The 17750-nt window shown below is 43.5% G+C and overlaps 2 protein-coding genes across 2 annotated transcripts; both read right to left on the bottom strand.

Moving 5' to 3' along the window:
• Window positions 1–565: 565 nt before the first annotated feature.
• On the bottom strand, window positions 566–17460 carry LOC136438183 (uncharacterized). The gene is made up of 4 exons (XM_066432925.1): window positions 17439–17460; window positions 4099–4244; window positions 3699–3881; window positions 566–3163 (listed from the first exon to the last, which is right to left on the bottom strand). Exons 2-4 carry the CDS (start codon window positions 4220–4222, stop codon window positions 2739–2741), a joined length of 732 nt encoding a protein of 243 aa, XP_066289022.1. The 5' UTR covers window positions 4223–4244; window positions 17439–17460; the 3' UTR covers window positions 566–2738.
• Window positions 11793–17450, bottom strand: LOC136438182 (carbohydrate sulfotransferase 3-like). The gene is made up of 2 exons (XM_066432924.1): window positions 17366–17450; window positions 11793–13660 (listed from the first exon to the last, which is right to left on the bottom strand). The coding sequence occupies exon 2, from the start codon at window positions 13641–13643 to the stop codon at window positions 11880–11882; it is 1764 nt and encodes a 587-aa protein (XP_066289021.1). The 5' UTR covers window positions 13644–13660; window positions 17366–17450; the 3' UTR covers window positions 11793–11879.
• Window positions 17461–17750: the final 290 nt, after the last annotated feature.

Below are 17750 nucleotides of genomic sequence, written 5' to 3'. Positions count from 1 at the left end.
TGGCAATTTGAACTTTACGACAAATACGTCCCAGGGGTCAGGACTTGCTAGGAGGCCGAAACCTCCGTCAATTCTTTGTCAGCCCAAAATGTATATACCACTTTGGTGACAGTAGCATCTTCAGATAAAAAGATATCAAATCCGGAAGTTCCAGAAAGTTCCGCAGCAGTACCATAACAAGGCACAAGGGGGGCAAAAATCTACTAGTAATTATTTTAAGGTCTCACTGGTCTTATCAAGAACTAACTAGATTTCCACGAACACATTATCTTCGCCAAATAATCAAGGCTTATTATGGAGAGTGATTGATATCTACGTGCTTATCACCCCCTGCAAATTTGATCATGCACCATACCATTTGGAAGTTATGATGGGGCGAATGAGTCCAGTCTAGTTAGGGTAAAAGATCATTTGGTGGTACAGGACTAGTATATGTGTAGAGTGTGCTGATATATGTTATAACTGGTCATGAAAAAATATGAGTATGTTGATATTATATGGGTCACAAAGGTTCGATATTGCAGTGTTGTAAGTTGAAAGTGATGATGAAATGGTACAGTCAATATATATGAATAGAATAAATCTTTATTCCATATCATACACATTTTGAAAGACATAGTACATGTACATGTGACTTTTCCGCACCTAGCAGTGGTGCAGTTTTGGTACAGTGTACTCTCCAAGCAGAGGAGTGGGTCTGGCTGGTTTTTGACGTGTTTTAAGGTGTTTTTTTCAGGCTTTCTATTATGTCCCCTTTTCCTTATGTCGCCAATCGTGGTGAACAAAAATGCCTAACCTGAACGCGTTAAAAACCAGCAGGACCCACACCTCTGCTTGGAGGATAGTTTATTTATTTGACCTCCATGTACGTTTATGCAAGGCCATCTGGTTACATGACCTGACAGTCCCATGTCCGATTATGAAATGCAGTGGGTTAACAAACTTTCCTTTCTAATTATGCAAATAAGCTCCTGATTTGCATAATCAGTCATTGATTATGTAAAGCACCATCTAAGCTCTGTAAATACCAAATATCACGACGATCTGTCGACCCCTTCTCAAGTTATTCATGTCCGAATGTCAAAACAAAAACACCCACTGCAGTTCTTAACAAGCCGCTAGGGGGCCCAAATTTACAGAACTTACTTTCTGTGGCATGAACTATCTACCACACAAAAATCATGACCATAGCACTTTCAGAAAATATGCCTCCAAATTTTGAAGCTCTGTTGCAGTACCTTAGGTGCCCGCTATAAGGCCCATTATCGAACTTGACCTTCCTTTCTGTAAACCCTACCCATCCACTAGATATCATACAGATCCATCAACAGCTTCTCGAGTCATGCTGGCGACATACAAATACACATCCACACAAAGCCAGCTGCAGTACCGACGGAAAATACAAGGGGAACCATTTTTGAACCTGGCCTCTGTTTCCACAACATCTACACACCTGCAAAAAATCATTAAGATCCATCAACGTTTCCGTCACTTTTTTTGCCTACATACAAACACACAAAAATGCAAAGTCCGCTGCAGTACTGTTGAAAAACGCGAGGTGAACCATTTTCGAACTTGACCTTCCTTTGCACAACCACTACACACCTACCGAAAATCATAAAGATTCATTAATGCTTTCTTGAGTTATGCTCCTGACATACATTCAGACCCACCCAACATATTTTTCAACCGAAAAAATAATCTTCTCCGAGTACAAGTACTCGGCGAAGATAATTACATACCAAATATCAACACAATCCACCAAGGCAGTCTTGAGTTATCCTGTTTATAGGCATCAAAACACATCCCAAACTAATCAAAACAATACCTTCTGGCGAAGGTTAAATGAAGATTCGACAGTATAATTTACCAAACAAAATGTTTCAAGTTTATCACAATAAGAAAACCTGCTCATTATACTTCTGCTTTACCGTCAGGAACCATCTGCACTAGATTTCGTCAACAAGAATTACTCCATAGCCGAGTTTTTTGGACAAAAAAAAACATTTCAAGGTTGGCTACAGACACCCATCTAACGTTACAATACCATGCCCCCGGTTTTATTTACGTTGAAAATAAGATATGCTAATTTAACAAACCTCAAAGGTTGGCGCTTTCTTTTTGACATCTTTCACATATTCAAAACAAATGTAGATAAAATCAGTTACTGCCATTTTTGTACAATAGTATTGCAGTATAATTCCTAATATGAGAGACAAATAAGTGCCATTTGCAAGTTACATTTGCGTAATACACATACATCAGAATACATAACGTTAAGTCTGCATTTTCAGTGAGGCAACCAGAAGAGAGCACCAGCTTTCACTGATACTTAGTACTGCCAGAGACCTAGAAAGGGATTGATGTAACCAAATGCAACTATGCCAGTCAAATTCATACAACCTGCCACATGTTTGTAGCCACATGTTCCACCTCACTGATTTCCTTGTCATCTGTTCTTTCAATAGTAATTTTTATCGTTGCAATTTAAAGACTATGTCAAGAAAAAGATTTGCGGTTGAAGTAATGCAAAATGATAACCTTTTATCTCTGGCATGCAACAATTTTCATTGTGTATCTTTACCAATAAACTAAACCATGTAAGCTTGTCTCTCAACTACTTACAACTGTTTACCACTCTTTCATCTTTATCCAATCAATCCTATATGACAATCAATCACAGCCAACATATGTCATGATATATTGCAAAGATTATGCAAAGATTGGTAAAGGAGGAGTCAGTACCCTGGCTTAGTCTCTTTTTCAAGAAGCCTGTTAGTGTTCATGTCTGCGGTAGGGTTTTGTAAAATGGCTTCCCTGTTGTCAAGCTGAATTCTGCAATTGAGTTGACCATGCTGGCAGGCCTCTGCTGATTGGTTGCTCCTAACGCCCTCATTGTGAATGGCTCCTTCACATTGGTCGGCCCGGTGGCAGGTGTTTTGCGGCAGGTCCAGCTGTTGAGAGATGTTCCCTGATTGGTCAGATGAGGTCCTTGACAGGGCCGACTGTGTGAGAGAGGCTGGTGTTTGTGAGAAGTTGGTTGCTGTGACTGAAGCTGGCAGTACGGCAGAGTTCAAGGCCGCATTCTTGACCACTGGTCCTGCTCTGGGAACTTGCCTGTCGGCTTGTTGACAACAGGCTGTACCCCCTGCCTCAGCGTTGTCTGAAATGTACAGAAAGATATGAAATTGATGGATAAGCTACATTGTATACTTCACCACTGACATTGATTTACATGAAATATGATCTTAAATTAGGGAGAAAGTGTGAGTATGAGCTTTCCTGAGGTAAAAGTTATGAGAAGATACAATGATATATTGGTCAACCCTACTTATATCGACACGCACCGCGCGACGTAGGACACTCGTAAGTGCCTCGTGAACCGGCCCTTAGTCTCAACCTCCCTTATACACGGGCCACGGGCTTAACTTCTCCATCCGAAATGATGACTGCAATCCCTCACTACATTTCCGAGCTGGGCCTGACCCGTGGATCCAAGGAATTTGATCTATATGTTCAAGCGAGGCTGCGTTACCGCTTGCACCACGGGAACATTACAGGATCTTGTGGCACTTAACCATTTAGTGACGAACACGTTATCAAAACACAAGTGAGATGACATATAAATTATCATAGATATTCGACAAATCTGATTGCAAGAAAACCTGAACAGCACCTCGGCAATAGAAATAACACACCTCCTTCCCCCTGCTCGAAGTCTGTCTCTTCATAATCAACAATTTCAAAAACATCCGCATCGTCCAAGTCATATTCCAGGTCATCCGTTCCCAGACTGCCCGGGTTGGACATGTCGTCCAGGGACAGGTCCTCCAGGTCCGACACGTTCACGTCCATAGAGGTGGTGCTGCACAGCGGCAGGCCTGATCAGCGGGAACAACAGAACTCACGGCTTATCACATGTTGGCATGATCATAGACCGCACTATACCGAAAATAAGCTGTAAATATAAACATTTTCTAAAAAGTAAAAGACAGGGAGCAACGGACTCTTTGGTAATATGTTCTAGTAAATCGTTTGTAAATCACACCATTTTCTACATTTTCTAAAGGGTACATGCAACCTACACAATAAACTTACGGGAAGGGACTCGGAAACCGTACAAGCTGGAATGTTCCATTTCTGCGCCCAAACTCTCTTGGTACTGCCTCTGACGTTCCTTCAGCAAGGCTTGCTGCTGACTGAAATCCATTTTCACTGTCATGGAAATCACCACATGTACGAAACTGTAAAGATAATAGTGATGAGATTATGTGAGAACAATGAAGCCATCACACATGACGGTAGCTGAGCTGTTGGCTGCTGATCTGTGCTCTGTAATCACTGGTCAGATCACAGACAGCCACATGTGTGGCGAGTGATGAGGTAGGATGCTATCAATATTTCTACATCGATGTGACATCATAAGCTAATAGGAGTCCTGAATTTGGACTGTCTCAAATGACCAATCAATTACGACAAGCCACCTTACCGACCAGTTCATGATCAAGTCTATCTGTGAGGTCAATGTTACATTACATATTGTAAAGGAACACAACTGCAGTATGAACAGTCAAAAATTCATGAGAATTGTTTATTGTGTTGGAACACAGTTTAGCTGTTCTATCAGACTACCCCATGTTCTGTACTATACTCAAGAAGGCCCAACGACATTGTCTTCATCACATGACTACATGTATAATTTTCACAACAAAACATTCAACGTCAATTCCAAGAGATTCACTCCAAAAAAGCTGTTCCTTTTTATTCCCTTCAACAGCAGATGTGTCATATCAGCTATCAGTCTGTATAACACATTAATACAATGAAAAGTACTTATTAATGATGAAAGAAATCCCAAATCATTGTTGAGTGCTTTGTAAAATTTGCATGAAAACAATAACATGCAGTTTGACCCATCCGAAGTACAGAAAATGATAATTGAAATTGTTTTCGCATTAATTGCACAACTACCACAATGATAAGATGTGACCACATTACAAGAGGCATGTTTAGTAGAGAAGATCCAAAACATTCTACATGTATAGTCATTTTCAGTCATTTGAAAATACAAAGTCATTTTTTCTAAGAATAAAGAAATGTGAGAATTATTACATTGGTGTGGTTAGGTAATCAGTGGACATTTGGAATTGTAGGACTTGATCAAAGGAAGGGGTTCATTGCATAAAATGAGCCATGCAAAGCTGAAACATGAATAATCTTCTTATTCTTTATGCTACATAAACCCTTATCTTCACCCGACTTTAAAAAATAAATTCTGTAAAGATTTTTTTGCCCCGTCGCTCCAATTTTTTACTAAGAATATAGAGTCAAGAAATCAAATAGAATTGGTGTGGCCTTAGGAAATACAGCAGCTGTAACAAAACCTATTGTAATTATGTAAAGCCTGATCTCGTTACAACCAGACGTACAATGGAACTGGGCAGAAGGCAGACACTGGAATGTCCCTATGGGGCAGATAACAGTAGATCTTCATATTTCCGTGCATTCAATGAGCTTATATGGCATTAGGAACAGTCAAATCCACAATATTCTGCATAAAACCATGTTTGTCTGAAAAATTTATAATCAACATCTTTTTGCATAGCAGAACTAGAGTTCCACGACCCCATACCTTCGCCGACTGATGTTAACCTTTTCGAGTGGCATATCATAAATGTTTTCAATCTATTACTGTAAATGCATTTAATTTCGCATGGTTTTAATTTCGCGGTAGAAAGAAAATGGAGTGTTCTCGGTGGTTATAACTTCGCGTTTGAGACAATAGTTGTCAAGGGGGTAGGAGGGCAAAACATGTTCGCGGCGGTTTTGATTTCACGGCGAAGACCTTACCGTGAAAACTGCGAACATAAAACCACCGCGAACACTTCTGCATTTACAGCATGCAAAAAAATGACATAGTTCGCATGAACTATATCAGTTCAGTTGACCATCTTCTCTACCCAAATTACACAAGTTGTTCAAAGTAATAAAGTCTTATACTAGCAAAGAAGGCTATTGTAGCATTCCCTTATAAATTATGTAAACGAGGCCCTCAATTGCATGATTCATGTCTGATGATGTCCACATCTACTTAACTTCCAAGTGCTGCAAGAATGAAATCCCCATCATTTACTATTTATGGAGTTATAGTATTTTGCTATTAATTATGCAAATTAGGTATTCATTTGCATAATTGATATCTATCGATATTCTTCTCTTTCTCAGTTACATATATGACGTGTTTGAGAGTCCTATAATGGAGTGAGGTGGATTTATAAACTTTCCTCATTAAGTATGCGTATTAGCAACTGATTTGCATAATTAACATAGGATGTTGTCAATAATCACTCAAATTATATGGATACCAAGTATCATGGCGATCCGTCAACGCCTTCTTGAGTTATTCTCATTCAAAGTTTGAAACGAAATCAGCTCCTGCTCCGCTAGGGGGCAAAACCTACACAACTAACTATCCCTCCCGAGAGCTATCTCAACTGAAAAATCATGACCATAGCATGTCTAGAACACGAGATATCAAACCCGGAAGTTCCGAAATCTAATCATTTCGAGGTCTCAAGAAGACCTACCCACATACCAAGTGTGAAGACAATCCATCCAGGCATTCTCGAGTAATACTGTTAACAGACGGACGGACACACAAACACACACACTCACACACACACACACACACACACACACACACACACACATGAACGCTGACGAGAACATAACCTTCTCGTCGAAGATAATGACGGATGTCATTATGAACCATGCATGGGGCCATGGAATATAAAACATGGCTAAAGGCACCGATGCTATCTCTCTATCTTGCAGCTGTCCCATGGAACAAGTTGCTTTCACAGCTCTGACAGGTTTTGTGAGGAGATAAGAGAACAGTGGAATGGCTCTGCCATACTCTGATGACCAAATCTTTCCTGATGGCATACTCAGGCTGCCACAGATCTTGGCCCACGATATCATGGCCTTTCATTTCAAAAGATTAGGATTTGTACCTCTGTGAGGCGGAGGTAAAATTGTTTTCAGTGTCTTTGTTTCAGTATGTGCGTGGTCAAGGCTTTGGCGTAGTTATCTCCATGAAAAAAACTTTTTCAATGAGATATTGTTTTGCGTGTGCTTGCTTGTGTGTGTGCGTGCGTGTATGTTTGTGCGTCCGGATGTCTAAAGCCAGCATAACTGAAGAACGTCAGGATGGATTGTAATGAAATTTGGTATGTGGGTAGGTGTTGGGAGGAGGAATGTCAAGGTCGATTTTGGGCCCCCTGGTATGTGTCACTGGAACTGCAATGGCGTATCTGTCAAAATCTTTCAAGGAGAATAACTGAAGAAAGGAGCAACAGATTTTCATGTTATTTACTATGCAGGTATCTGAGACAGAGATGTACACAATGAAGTGCAAATTATTATGCAAATTGGGACTTAATTTGCATAAGTAATAAGGAAAATCTATACGTCCATTGTAGGCATGCTATGACAGCTGACACCTGTTGGGTTCGAAACTGGGACAAGAATTCCCCAGGGGCCCGACAGCTGGTGGTCAAACCACAAAGGGATATACAACCAAACCTGTATACCGGGGTACTTGTTTTTATCATGTGGATAGCTTAAGTGTTACTTGATCTAATGAAATGGTAATCATGCAAATCAGAATCTAATTTGCATAAGTAATGACGAAATGTTATAAACCCACTTCATTCAATGGTACGACAATTCAGAAATGCAACATATGTAACTGCAAAATAAAGGAACATTGATAAATAAAAGTTATGCAAATGAAGATCTAATTTGCATTACCAATGAGAAAATACTGTAATTCCATATTGGTAGATAACAGGAATTTCATACTTGTGGCAGTTGGAAGTTATGTGACAGTGAACATGATGGAATATGACTTATGAAAATGAGGGCCTATTTTGCATGATATATATTTCATGGAGATATGAGGTCTCCGAACTCTTGTTGCAGTTGCCATTCTTAGAGTGATGATATTTGATGGTATGTATTGCAATACTGAGGATGGCCATTGGCCACCTAGCGTTATGCCATGGTACTGCAGTAGATCATCTGTTTTTGTGGTGCCAGATAGCTTTTTAGGCCAGAAAGAAGTGACATAAGTTTGTGCAGTTTGACATTCATATCCAACTATCAAAAGTGAGCTGTATTAAAGTAGGAATGTTGTAACATTATCATTTCAGTCTGATGTCATTGCTGATGACTGCCATTTTCTTCATATGGTTTGCTGCTAAATTAGCAAAAACGACATCTTGATACTACAGTCCTTATGATACCTGGTCCATTGTATTAAAGGACACGTCTGTGGGATTAAAAACAGAAACTGGAAAACGTTTCATATTATCCCTGGCTACATCATAGTACATATACATGCCTTGTTCCGAAACCCCAATAGGGCGGTCACCATTATCTCTATATTATAAGCTCCCTATTTGCTCCAAGCAGATGCAAGTCTCTGTGTTTGAAGGGTTTTTGAAATTCAGTATGTCTGCATCCTCTGTAGCTGTATATAGAAACAGAAAAGGCCACTAACAGGCATGGCGGACGGCACTTTGTTTAATACAGAGTGAACCCAAAAAATAACGCCGGCCAGTTCCTCTGCCACACTACATCCGGCATAACCCATGGTCTCCCGTAACGTTAAAGGCCTTAACACACATCACACATGTCTTGTCAATGATCCGTTTTTGTATACAGGCGAGGTCAAGGATGCTGTGTTTTGCTTGCCCAAGGATACGGTAACAGCACGGTATGAACTCGAAATAAAATGGGAAGACAAGCATCAGATGATTGCAGCCGTCCCCAACTCCTTTGATCCAAGGGTCTAAGTGTACGTAGTTGTCCTACAGACTGTGAGTTAATGTGTGAATGGTCCTACCTTTCTCTCTGCCACTGCAGACTTGGATCAGTGTCTGTACGCAGTACCCCAGCCCGACCTGAGTGAAAGCCAACACCCCGCTGGAGTGTGCGGGTCACAGGGAGCGGGAGGTACCAGGGGGGGGGGGGGTGGAAGCTGGCTATCAGGACAGGATGTTGCCTAAGCACGGGAAATGTCCGGAATGTGGTGGTGAGGGACTATGCACCAGGGGCCATCCAGTTCATTAACTGGAGGAGGAAACTTATCACACCTACAGCCCTGGAATCATCATGTAACGAACGTTACGTTGTACAAGTTAGGATACAAGTTTCAATTAGTTATGCAAAACTTTATTCCAGTGTGTCAAGAGACACATGAGTTAATGACAAAATGTGTTTCTTGTAGAAATTTGTAGTTGACATATAGGAATGCAAAGGAATTTGTGTAACTGCTACATGACTGTAGGATAACATTTGCTGTCACCATTGAATTAAATTCTCACTCATGGTAAGCTTGCCAGCCGGCTCCGTGGTATCATTTATCATCATCAAGAATTATCATGCAGATAGGGTCTCAAGTTGCATACATTGTACATGTACAGTGCAACATTTCCCAGTACGATAGAGATCATAGTAGGCTGCTATGGTTTTGTCCTACAATAAACATTCACGGATTATCACACCCGTTTTCGGGGAAATACACAGAAAGGGGCGTTTGTATTCAAAGGGGTTAAAACTTTCATTACGTTGAAGGTGCTTTTTTCAAGAAGCCCATGAAGAATGATTAAAAGGTTATGAAAGTGAACTTAAGTTTAAAAACATACATGTTGATAAAGCCTTCCCATTGGTTTGTAGGCTTTATAGAACTTAGATCTAGGTATGTCAGCACTCGCTGTTGTTTGGCTGAAGTTTGTTCATGATGACGTCACGCAAAGCTTCCATCCCATGGAAATTCTGGCCCTAAAGCTTTAGCTTTATTTACATCTGTACATATGCACGGGGTTATTTTAGCAATGGTGCAGAGATAGTGTAACGTTTTCCTTGTTTACTAAACTTACTAATATCCTTACGTAACCTTCTAAATCAGATTTGTATATCATAACAACTGAATCTCTGACCAGTCTGCGATATGACCATGAAAGAAGTTGATATTTTTGTCCCCGCCGCGTCGATCTTCAATCTAATCCCGGTACGTGATAACGTTTGACACAGGATCATTGTCCTGAAAATTCTGGGTTCCGCATGCGCTGATTCGCGATGTTCAACATGGGCCAGCTCTCTACACCTGAAGCGATCTCCCTATACATGTACTATGGGATCAAACATAAATGTCTGCGCTCCGAGAAGTCTGCGAACCAGGCTACATGTTGGTTCCACACACACGAACAGCGCGCCTGAAAAGTTCCTGTTAGCCTATCGAACCAGTCCGGCGTACTTCCTTCCCTCCGCGGCAATCTGCCGCCTGCATCTGACTGCCGCATTTAGCAAGATTGATAAGGCGTATCTAACTGTTCACTAATAGTGCCAGGAATAGCAGTGGTTACTGAGCTGCATATTTCTACACCCACTGCCGGGTCTGATGCTGATGTGACGCATCGGATATATGTTCTATTCAATCACACGCTGACAGTAATGCTAAGGTCACATTTCCAATCCGGGGCCCGGCCGGGCAGTCTTGGGGAACGAAAAGTATGATATAAAAGACAACAAAAAACACCTAACGTTCAAAACATTATTCAAGACAATAGCTTGTGCATATTTATTGACATATACTTCAATTTTTCGTTTGCGCAAACAGCCCGGCCGGGCCCCGGTTGTGGATTGTGACCCTAGCATAAAGGTGCGCGCAGGTTACCGGGATCTTACCAAAACCGGACTAATTGTCCAAACAATCGTCAAGTAAAAGACTGAAGTCTTGAAAGGAAGCTGTGCTTTCGCGTAGATTCCTGTCTAATCCCAGTTCAGCCGCTCAAGGGTGTGCGCAAATTGTGCGAACAATAACGCACATCTCAGGGATTTCCGACCGACTCTGAGATTATCTTTGACATATATCTATCAAATAAGTTATCAAGAATGCCTGTATAGCTATTGTCTGAACGATGCCTAGCATCAACATTACGTATCAACGTTACGACGTTTCGAGCCCATGGCTTGTCGTGATTTCCAGATGCTTGTCTGTCAGAACGTTTTCCTCTCAAGTTGATTTCAAGTTACCACATGCTAGGCAAATGTGATTACCTACGCCAAGAGGATTATGTTTTCAGTGCCGTTTCTGTGCGTGCCTGTGTATAACTCAAGGGGTTGACGGATCGTCATGATTTTTGGTATGTAGATAGCTTGTATTATTGACATAATTGAATACTCATACTTATTTGAGAAGGGAAAATGATCAACTGAAATGAATTATGCAAACGAGGATCTTATTTGCGTAATCAATCAGAAACATTTAAATTGCGTTAACATCATTTGGCGAAGGTATGAGGTCGTGCAACTTTGTCTGTGCCCAAAGTTTCTAATATTTTTCGCCAAAGAATGCTGCTTTAAAGTTCCCAAATCTATTGTAAAGTAATACTGTATAGTACGCTGTCGTACAGATTGTGTCAGAAAAAAAATCACAAGAGTTCAAGGACCCCATACCTTCGCCAAGTAATATAATCAGTAACTATGGAATCTACTGCTTTGCCTAAACCTTCACTTAACACTTGAAATTCTCACTTCTATATAATTTGTAACGTTATATGTCGCAAATATGAAATCCATATCATTTGCCTGCCAATGGGGTTGTGCAGCCTTTGCTCATTATAGATTGCAGGTATCTTATTAGAATTGTTGAAATCGCACCATATACATGATATACATGTAAGGCAGCTCAGAGATATTCAAAAACCATTATGTTCAAAACGTGATTAATTCAGCATGATGCGAATTTTATTGGATGTACTACAAATGATAGCCATTTGAAACCCTGGAAAAGGGACCCCTAACAACTTTTGTCAGGATGTGGACACGTCCTCTCGTTTTTCACCCTTTCGGCTCTTAACTGTACTGTTCAAGTCTGCCACGTGACGAACCATCTTGTAGCTAAACATGCCCATGACTGTTCTACAACTCGCCATTTCCTGGATCTTCTTGATGGCAGCAAACGTCAGTATCGCTCGCCAACTGTCAACAGGTTCCTGTAAGTTTCTCCGGCTGGAAAACATGTCAGGTGACGTTCTCTCGTTCCCAGTATTTTTCTGCAGCCATGACACCACCCTGAGGTGAAGCGGAAGGCCCACAAACCTGTAAACCTTGCGGGCCATCTGCAGGGGCCTGTCGACGACATCCTCGTGCCTCACTGCGGCAAACCTCCCCTGCAGTCCGTGTGGTTTGGACCACGTGTTGTTCATGCGTGACGTCGGCTCGGACCCAGTGATGGCCAGCACCCAATCACAGTAGTCTTGCGGTCTCGCGACGGTCACGTGACCAGGTTGGAACTGAGTGACGTTCTCGTAGAGTTGCCTAAGTCGTGACGTCACCCAGGCGCGAGGGTCTCGCACCAGCAGCAGCAGTCTCACATCCGGCCCGCTGGTACTGAAGGCGGGCTCTCCTCCAGCGCGGCTGATGACGGGGTACAGACCCTCCTCCCGCAGCAGCTGCTCGTCCGCCACAGTCAGTCCGCCGCTCGGAGAGGAGGCTCTTTGATTTGGCTCGCGCAAAAGTGTGGACAGACTTGCAAAGTTACGGGCTTGTGCGAGAGTCACAGCCGAATGTTTCCGCCTCACACAGATGGCATTCAGGACAGCCGGGATGTCTTGGTACAGTAAAGGACAGATTTTTTTAAAGCTTATGCTCAACTTGAAGTATTTCTCCGATATATAACACGCCTGCTGAATGTCTCTGCTATGTTGCCATCCACCAAAATCTTCATCTTTGAAATAAGTCTTGAAGTGGTACTCCCATGCTGAAAAGTTACATGAGATGACGTCGTATAAGATTCTGGCCTTCAGATGTTCTGTCGCCTCTCGAGCTGTTGCGTCCCTTCTTTTGGCAGCGACTCCTAGCGAGTGAAGGGGTTCGAACATGTAAAAGAAGTCGGGATGTTGGTTGAACATTTCGCCCAGAAGAGAAGGTTCACTGCTGCTAAAGGACAGAATCAACACCGCGATTTTAGATCTAGGAGGTTCTCTAGGAGAGTCCAAGTCTTCCAGGACCACCGGTGCTCGCTGAGGGCGCTTCGGAGCGAAAGGTACGCGCTGAGAGCGCCCTGGAGACGATGGTGCTCTGTGAGAGCGCCCTGGAGACGATGGTGCTCTGTGAGAGCGCCCTGGAGACGATGGTGCTCTGTGAGAGCGCCCTGGAGACGATGGTTCTCTGTGAGAGCGCCTTGGAGACAATGGTGCTCTGTGAGAGCGCCTTGGAGACGATGGTGCTCTGCGAGAGCGCCCTGGAGACGATGGTGCTCTGTGAGGCTCCCATTTAGGGCGCTCTGGATGTGGAGCGGATGGCGGTCGGCGTTTTGGAGTTCCCTCAGCTGGAAACATCTGGATGGGAACTGGTGTCTCTATCACTTGTCTGATTAGAACGAATCTTTGTAATTCCGCAGACTCAGCTATGTCAGGTGACTGCCGGCTGCTGTAGCCGCCATGTTGGGTCCTGTCCTTCGTGCCGAATCTTCTCCATAAGCTGACTGCCAGGACAGAGTGGAGGAAAATGGCTACGGACAGGAGGCAGAACAAGTACCGTCTGGAGCCCCTCCGCCGCAGCAATGGCACCATGGTTCTTCTTGGAGCACCTGTGGGGGTAGGAGGATAGTCTGTTTGAGCAGGTCGATAGAATAGAGCACACCTGTATGTAAAATTCACCTGTGCTGAATACCTGTCCTTAAGCCGGCGTCACAATTCATGCGAGCATCGGCCGATTTTGTAGATCGCCAGAAGCTCGCCGAATTTCAAATTCGCCCGAGTGTCGACCGTATTTTTCGCTGAAAACCTGCCCCGTCACAAATTGAACGGAGCTCGGGCGACGTCCGTCGAACACTAATAATCATAAATCCCACATAAGACGGTACCATGTCTTGGACACGGACGAAGTCAGAATCAACTGACCTGGTAACAAGCTCAAATTTGGACCAACTTTACTTTCTGAGTTGTGGCAAATCTGTCGGGCATGAGTGAAGTGGGTTGGCACACTGAAAATAATAACCTAAACAGGAATTTTGTCATAAACCAATCCGAATACTAGCGCAGGAGCCACAAAGTCAACAGATCAGTCGTTTAACCCCGATCCAAACATTTTCAGCAAACGGAAATCGACCGAAGCTCGGGCGAACGCCGTCCGAGCTTCGGACGACCGTTGATAAGCCTATCGACGCCCTGCCGACGCCTGGGCGTGCCTCGCCAGACAAACATAGATCTATAATGACTCATCAGTGGACTTTCAACTAGTCATTTTGTGGAGGTAAAACTCAGGAAGTCAAGTCAAGCCTCAAAAGTCAAGCCCCAGTTCATTGATACATATAAGTGAAACATCCAAACTAATACACAGCCTCATTACCCCTAAGGGTACCTACTGGCTGAGCTTCAAGGTGAATATTCAAGGTGAATATAATACCAAAAAAGAAACAAGAAGGATTGTCTTCGGAGTCCGCATTTTATTTATAATAAAATTGTTTCAATGAAATTCAACTTTGCAATTGACTTGTCTTTCATTGGAAAAGTTTGGCAGCATTCTTTGACAAGTTGATATTAGTATTAGTTAATATTAAAGTATTATTATACTATATGTTATAAACCAAGCTGTCGTTACCATTTATTTATAAACAAGAAGGAGTTCGGCTCCCATCGACGGGTCCAAGCTCCCATCGACATCAGTACAACGCTCGCCCGAAGCACGCCTTACTTTTCATGAGTCGGCCGGAACACTGACGATGGTCGTCCGATTATTGTACAAAGCCCGTCCGAGGCTCGCACGAGGCCGAAGAGTTCGGGCGACCTCCGACTGACCAAAAATGGGGTCTAAAATCGTCGGATGCCCGCCCGAATATTGGCCGAGTGCTGGGCGTTGCTCGGGCGAGCTACGGGCAAACTGTTGACGAGCTGTGCGAGTTCAAAAATCGTCGCCGAGGCCTCGCTGAATTTAAGCGCAGCTTCCAGTGACACGCGAACGTCGGCCGAGCTCCGAAAATTCGCCCGAAGCCCGTAGAATCGACAGGACGTCGGTCGAACTTCGCCCGAAAATCGCCATTTGGAGCTCGCCGACAAGTCGGCCGAGCTAAATTCTTGATTTGTGACGGGGGCTTTAGCAGGCACCTCAGGTTTCAGCCGCCTTTTTACAACCAGGTTGCCCAGTGGGCAACCTCAGCCAAACGATAGATTGTTCTGTCGATTACGCTTGCTTCGGACGAGATTGGGGAGCTCGGCCGACGTTCACAAATAAAAAAAATCAGCTCGGCCGACGTGTCGGTGAGCTCCAAATGAGTATTTTCGGCCGAGGTACGGCCGACGTCATGTCGATTACGCGGGCTTCGGGCGACGGCTTCCGCTGGGCGTCGATAGGCTTATCGACGGTCGGCCGAAGCTCGGACAGATCTTCATTGGAAATAATTGATCAGAAATGAAATATGGACTTTTTTGCTGTTGGTCTAGATGTGTTAACTTATATATGCATGATCTGAGACTGGAATAAAACTTGACTTTCTGATTTTATTTTCCCACAAAATGAATATCAAGTTCGAAGTACAAATTCATTACAAATATTAGAAAACCCCTGGAGTAACACCGTTTGTCTGCCGAAGCATGCCCAGGTGTCGGTCGGGCGTCGATAGGCCTAGGCTTATCGACGGTTGCCCGAAGCTCGGACGACGTTCGCCCGAGCCTCACCCGATTTCCGTTTGGTGAAAATCGTAGTATTTACTACAGGTCTGTTGACTTCGTGGGTCCTGTAGTAGCATTTGAGTTGTTCTATCACAAAATTCCTGTTATGTCATCATTTTCATTATGCCTGTCCACTTCACCAATGTCCTACATATTTCACACAACTCGAAAATCAAATTCGAGCCAAATATTGGGTTTTTGCCAGGTTAGTCGATTCTGACTTCGTCGGTGTCCAAGAGATGGTAATATCTATTGTTATTAGTGTTCGACGGGCGTCGCCCGAGTCCCGACCTATTTGTGACTGGGTAGATTTTCAGCGAAAAATACGGTCGACGCTCGGGCGATCTACGAATTCGGCCGACGTTCGCATGAATTGTGACGCCGGTTTGACCATTCTCCAAGCAGATCTATCGGTGGCGAAGACCGTATCCAACTAGCAAAGGGAGCTTTCATTGCCACTCGGTGGCGAGTAAAACTCATTTTGTCAGTTGGATACGGTCTTTGCCACCGATAGATCTGCTTGGAGATTGGTCTCTAACCTCGAAACTAGGTAGCGATGCGCTACTGAGTTTGAAAGTTGCGCCAAACAAAATGTTTGCGCGGCGCTACTGGGCTAACCCGGGCCATCCGATTACTGCCGGAGCTCTTACACTCGCTACCCTGAACAACTGGGCAATGGGGTATTTTGAACCCTGCATCTGTACTCCACACGTCCTTATCAGGCATCTGTAGCCCGTACCTGTCCTTATAAGGTATCTGTACCCCGTATCTGCCCTTATAACCGCACCTGTCAGACACAGTTTACTGACGCATGTATGTTTTTCCCTATGTTTTTACCATGTATTTGCAATTAGCCCACGGGCAACTTGCAATAAAATTCTACTATTATAAGGTATCTGTACCCATACCTGTCCTTATTAGGTAGCTGTACCCCGTACCTGTCCTTATAAGGTATCTGTACTCCGCACCTGTCCTTACATGTATAAGGTATCTGTACCCCGTACCTGTCCTTATAAGGTATCTGTACCCATACCTGTCCTTATAAGATATCTGTACCCCGTACCTGTCCTTATAAGGTATCTGTACCCCGTACCTGTCCTTATAAGGTATCTGTACCCATACCTGTCCTTATTAGGTAGCTGTACCGCGTACCTGTCCTCATAAGGCATCTGTATCCATACCTGTCCTTATAGGTATCTGTACCCCGCACCTGCCCTTATAAGGTATCTGTGCCCCGTACCTGTCCTTATAAGGTATCTGTACCCCGCACCTGCCCTTATAAGGTATCTGTACCCCATACGGTATCTGTACCCCATACCTGTCCTTATAAGATATCTGTACCCAGCACCTGCCCTTATAATGTATCTGTACCCCGTACCTGTCCTTTATGAGGTATCGGTACCCCGTACACGTCCTTATAAGGCATCTAAACTGCATACTTGGCTCTAAAATACAGTTGTGATGTTCACCCGTCCTTACAACACATCTGACCTACAATCTGTCCCTTTAAGGTACCTGAATACACACCTGTCTTTAAATGGTATTTGTAGTGCCTAACTGTCCTTATAATGCACCTGCACTGCACTGCAAACTGTTCTTATAAGGCAGTGCATACATGTCCTTACATGGCGTGTGTGAGACCCTCTGCTGTGTTCCTGTCCTTCACCTGTCCTTCACCTGTCCTAGTTTAATTCTCACCTGAGTTGTCGCCCTGCGCTGTGAGGTCAGAGTTCAGTCCGTGGCGGACAGGTTGAACCAGTCTTGGTGTCTGTGAGGAGTCCCCAGGCAAAACTGGGGCATATCAAGCAAATGTTTGCACACTTCTGTACTTTTGCTGTTTCTCCGCGAATATGTATATTTTGCTTCTTGTTGTGACTAGATGATTTTCAAGTCAGAGGAAGAGCCACAAATATGGTTGATGAGCTGCTACCATACATGTGTAGCGTTACATACTAGTGCTTAGTGCATGGGGAAGGGGTGTAGAGCGCGCACACAATTTACATAGTTTAA

This window comes from Branchiostoma lanceolatum, chromosome 7 (assembly GCF_035083965.1).
Source record: "Branchiostoma lanceolatum isolate klBraLanc5 chromosome 7, klBraLanc5.hap2, whole genome shotgun sequence".
Classification (NCBI taxonomy): domain Eukaryota; kingdom Metazoa; phylum Chordata; class Leptocardii; order Amphioxiformes; family Branchiostomatidae; genus Branchiostoma; species Branchiostoma lanceolatum.
Note: the sequence above shows the minus strand (reverse complement) of the source record. Positions and strands in the feature narration are given on the sequence as shown.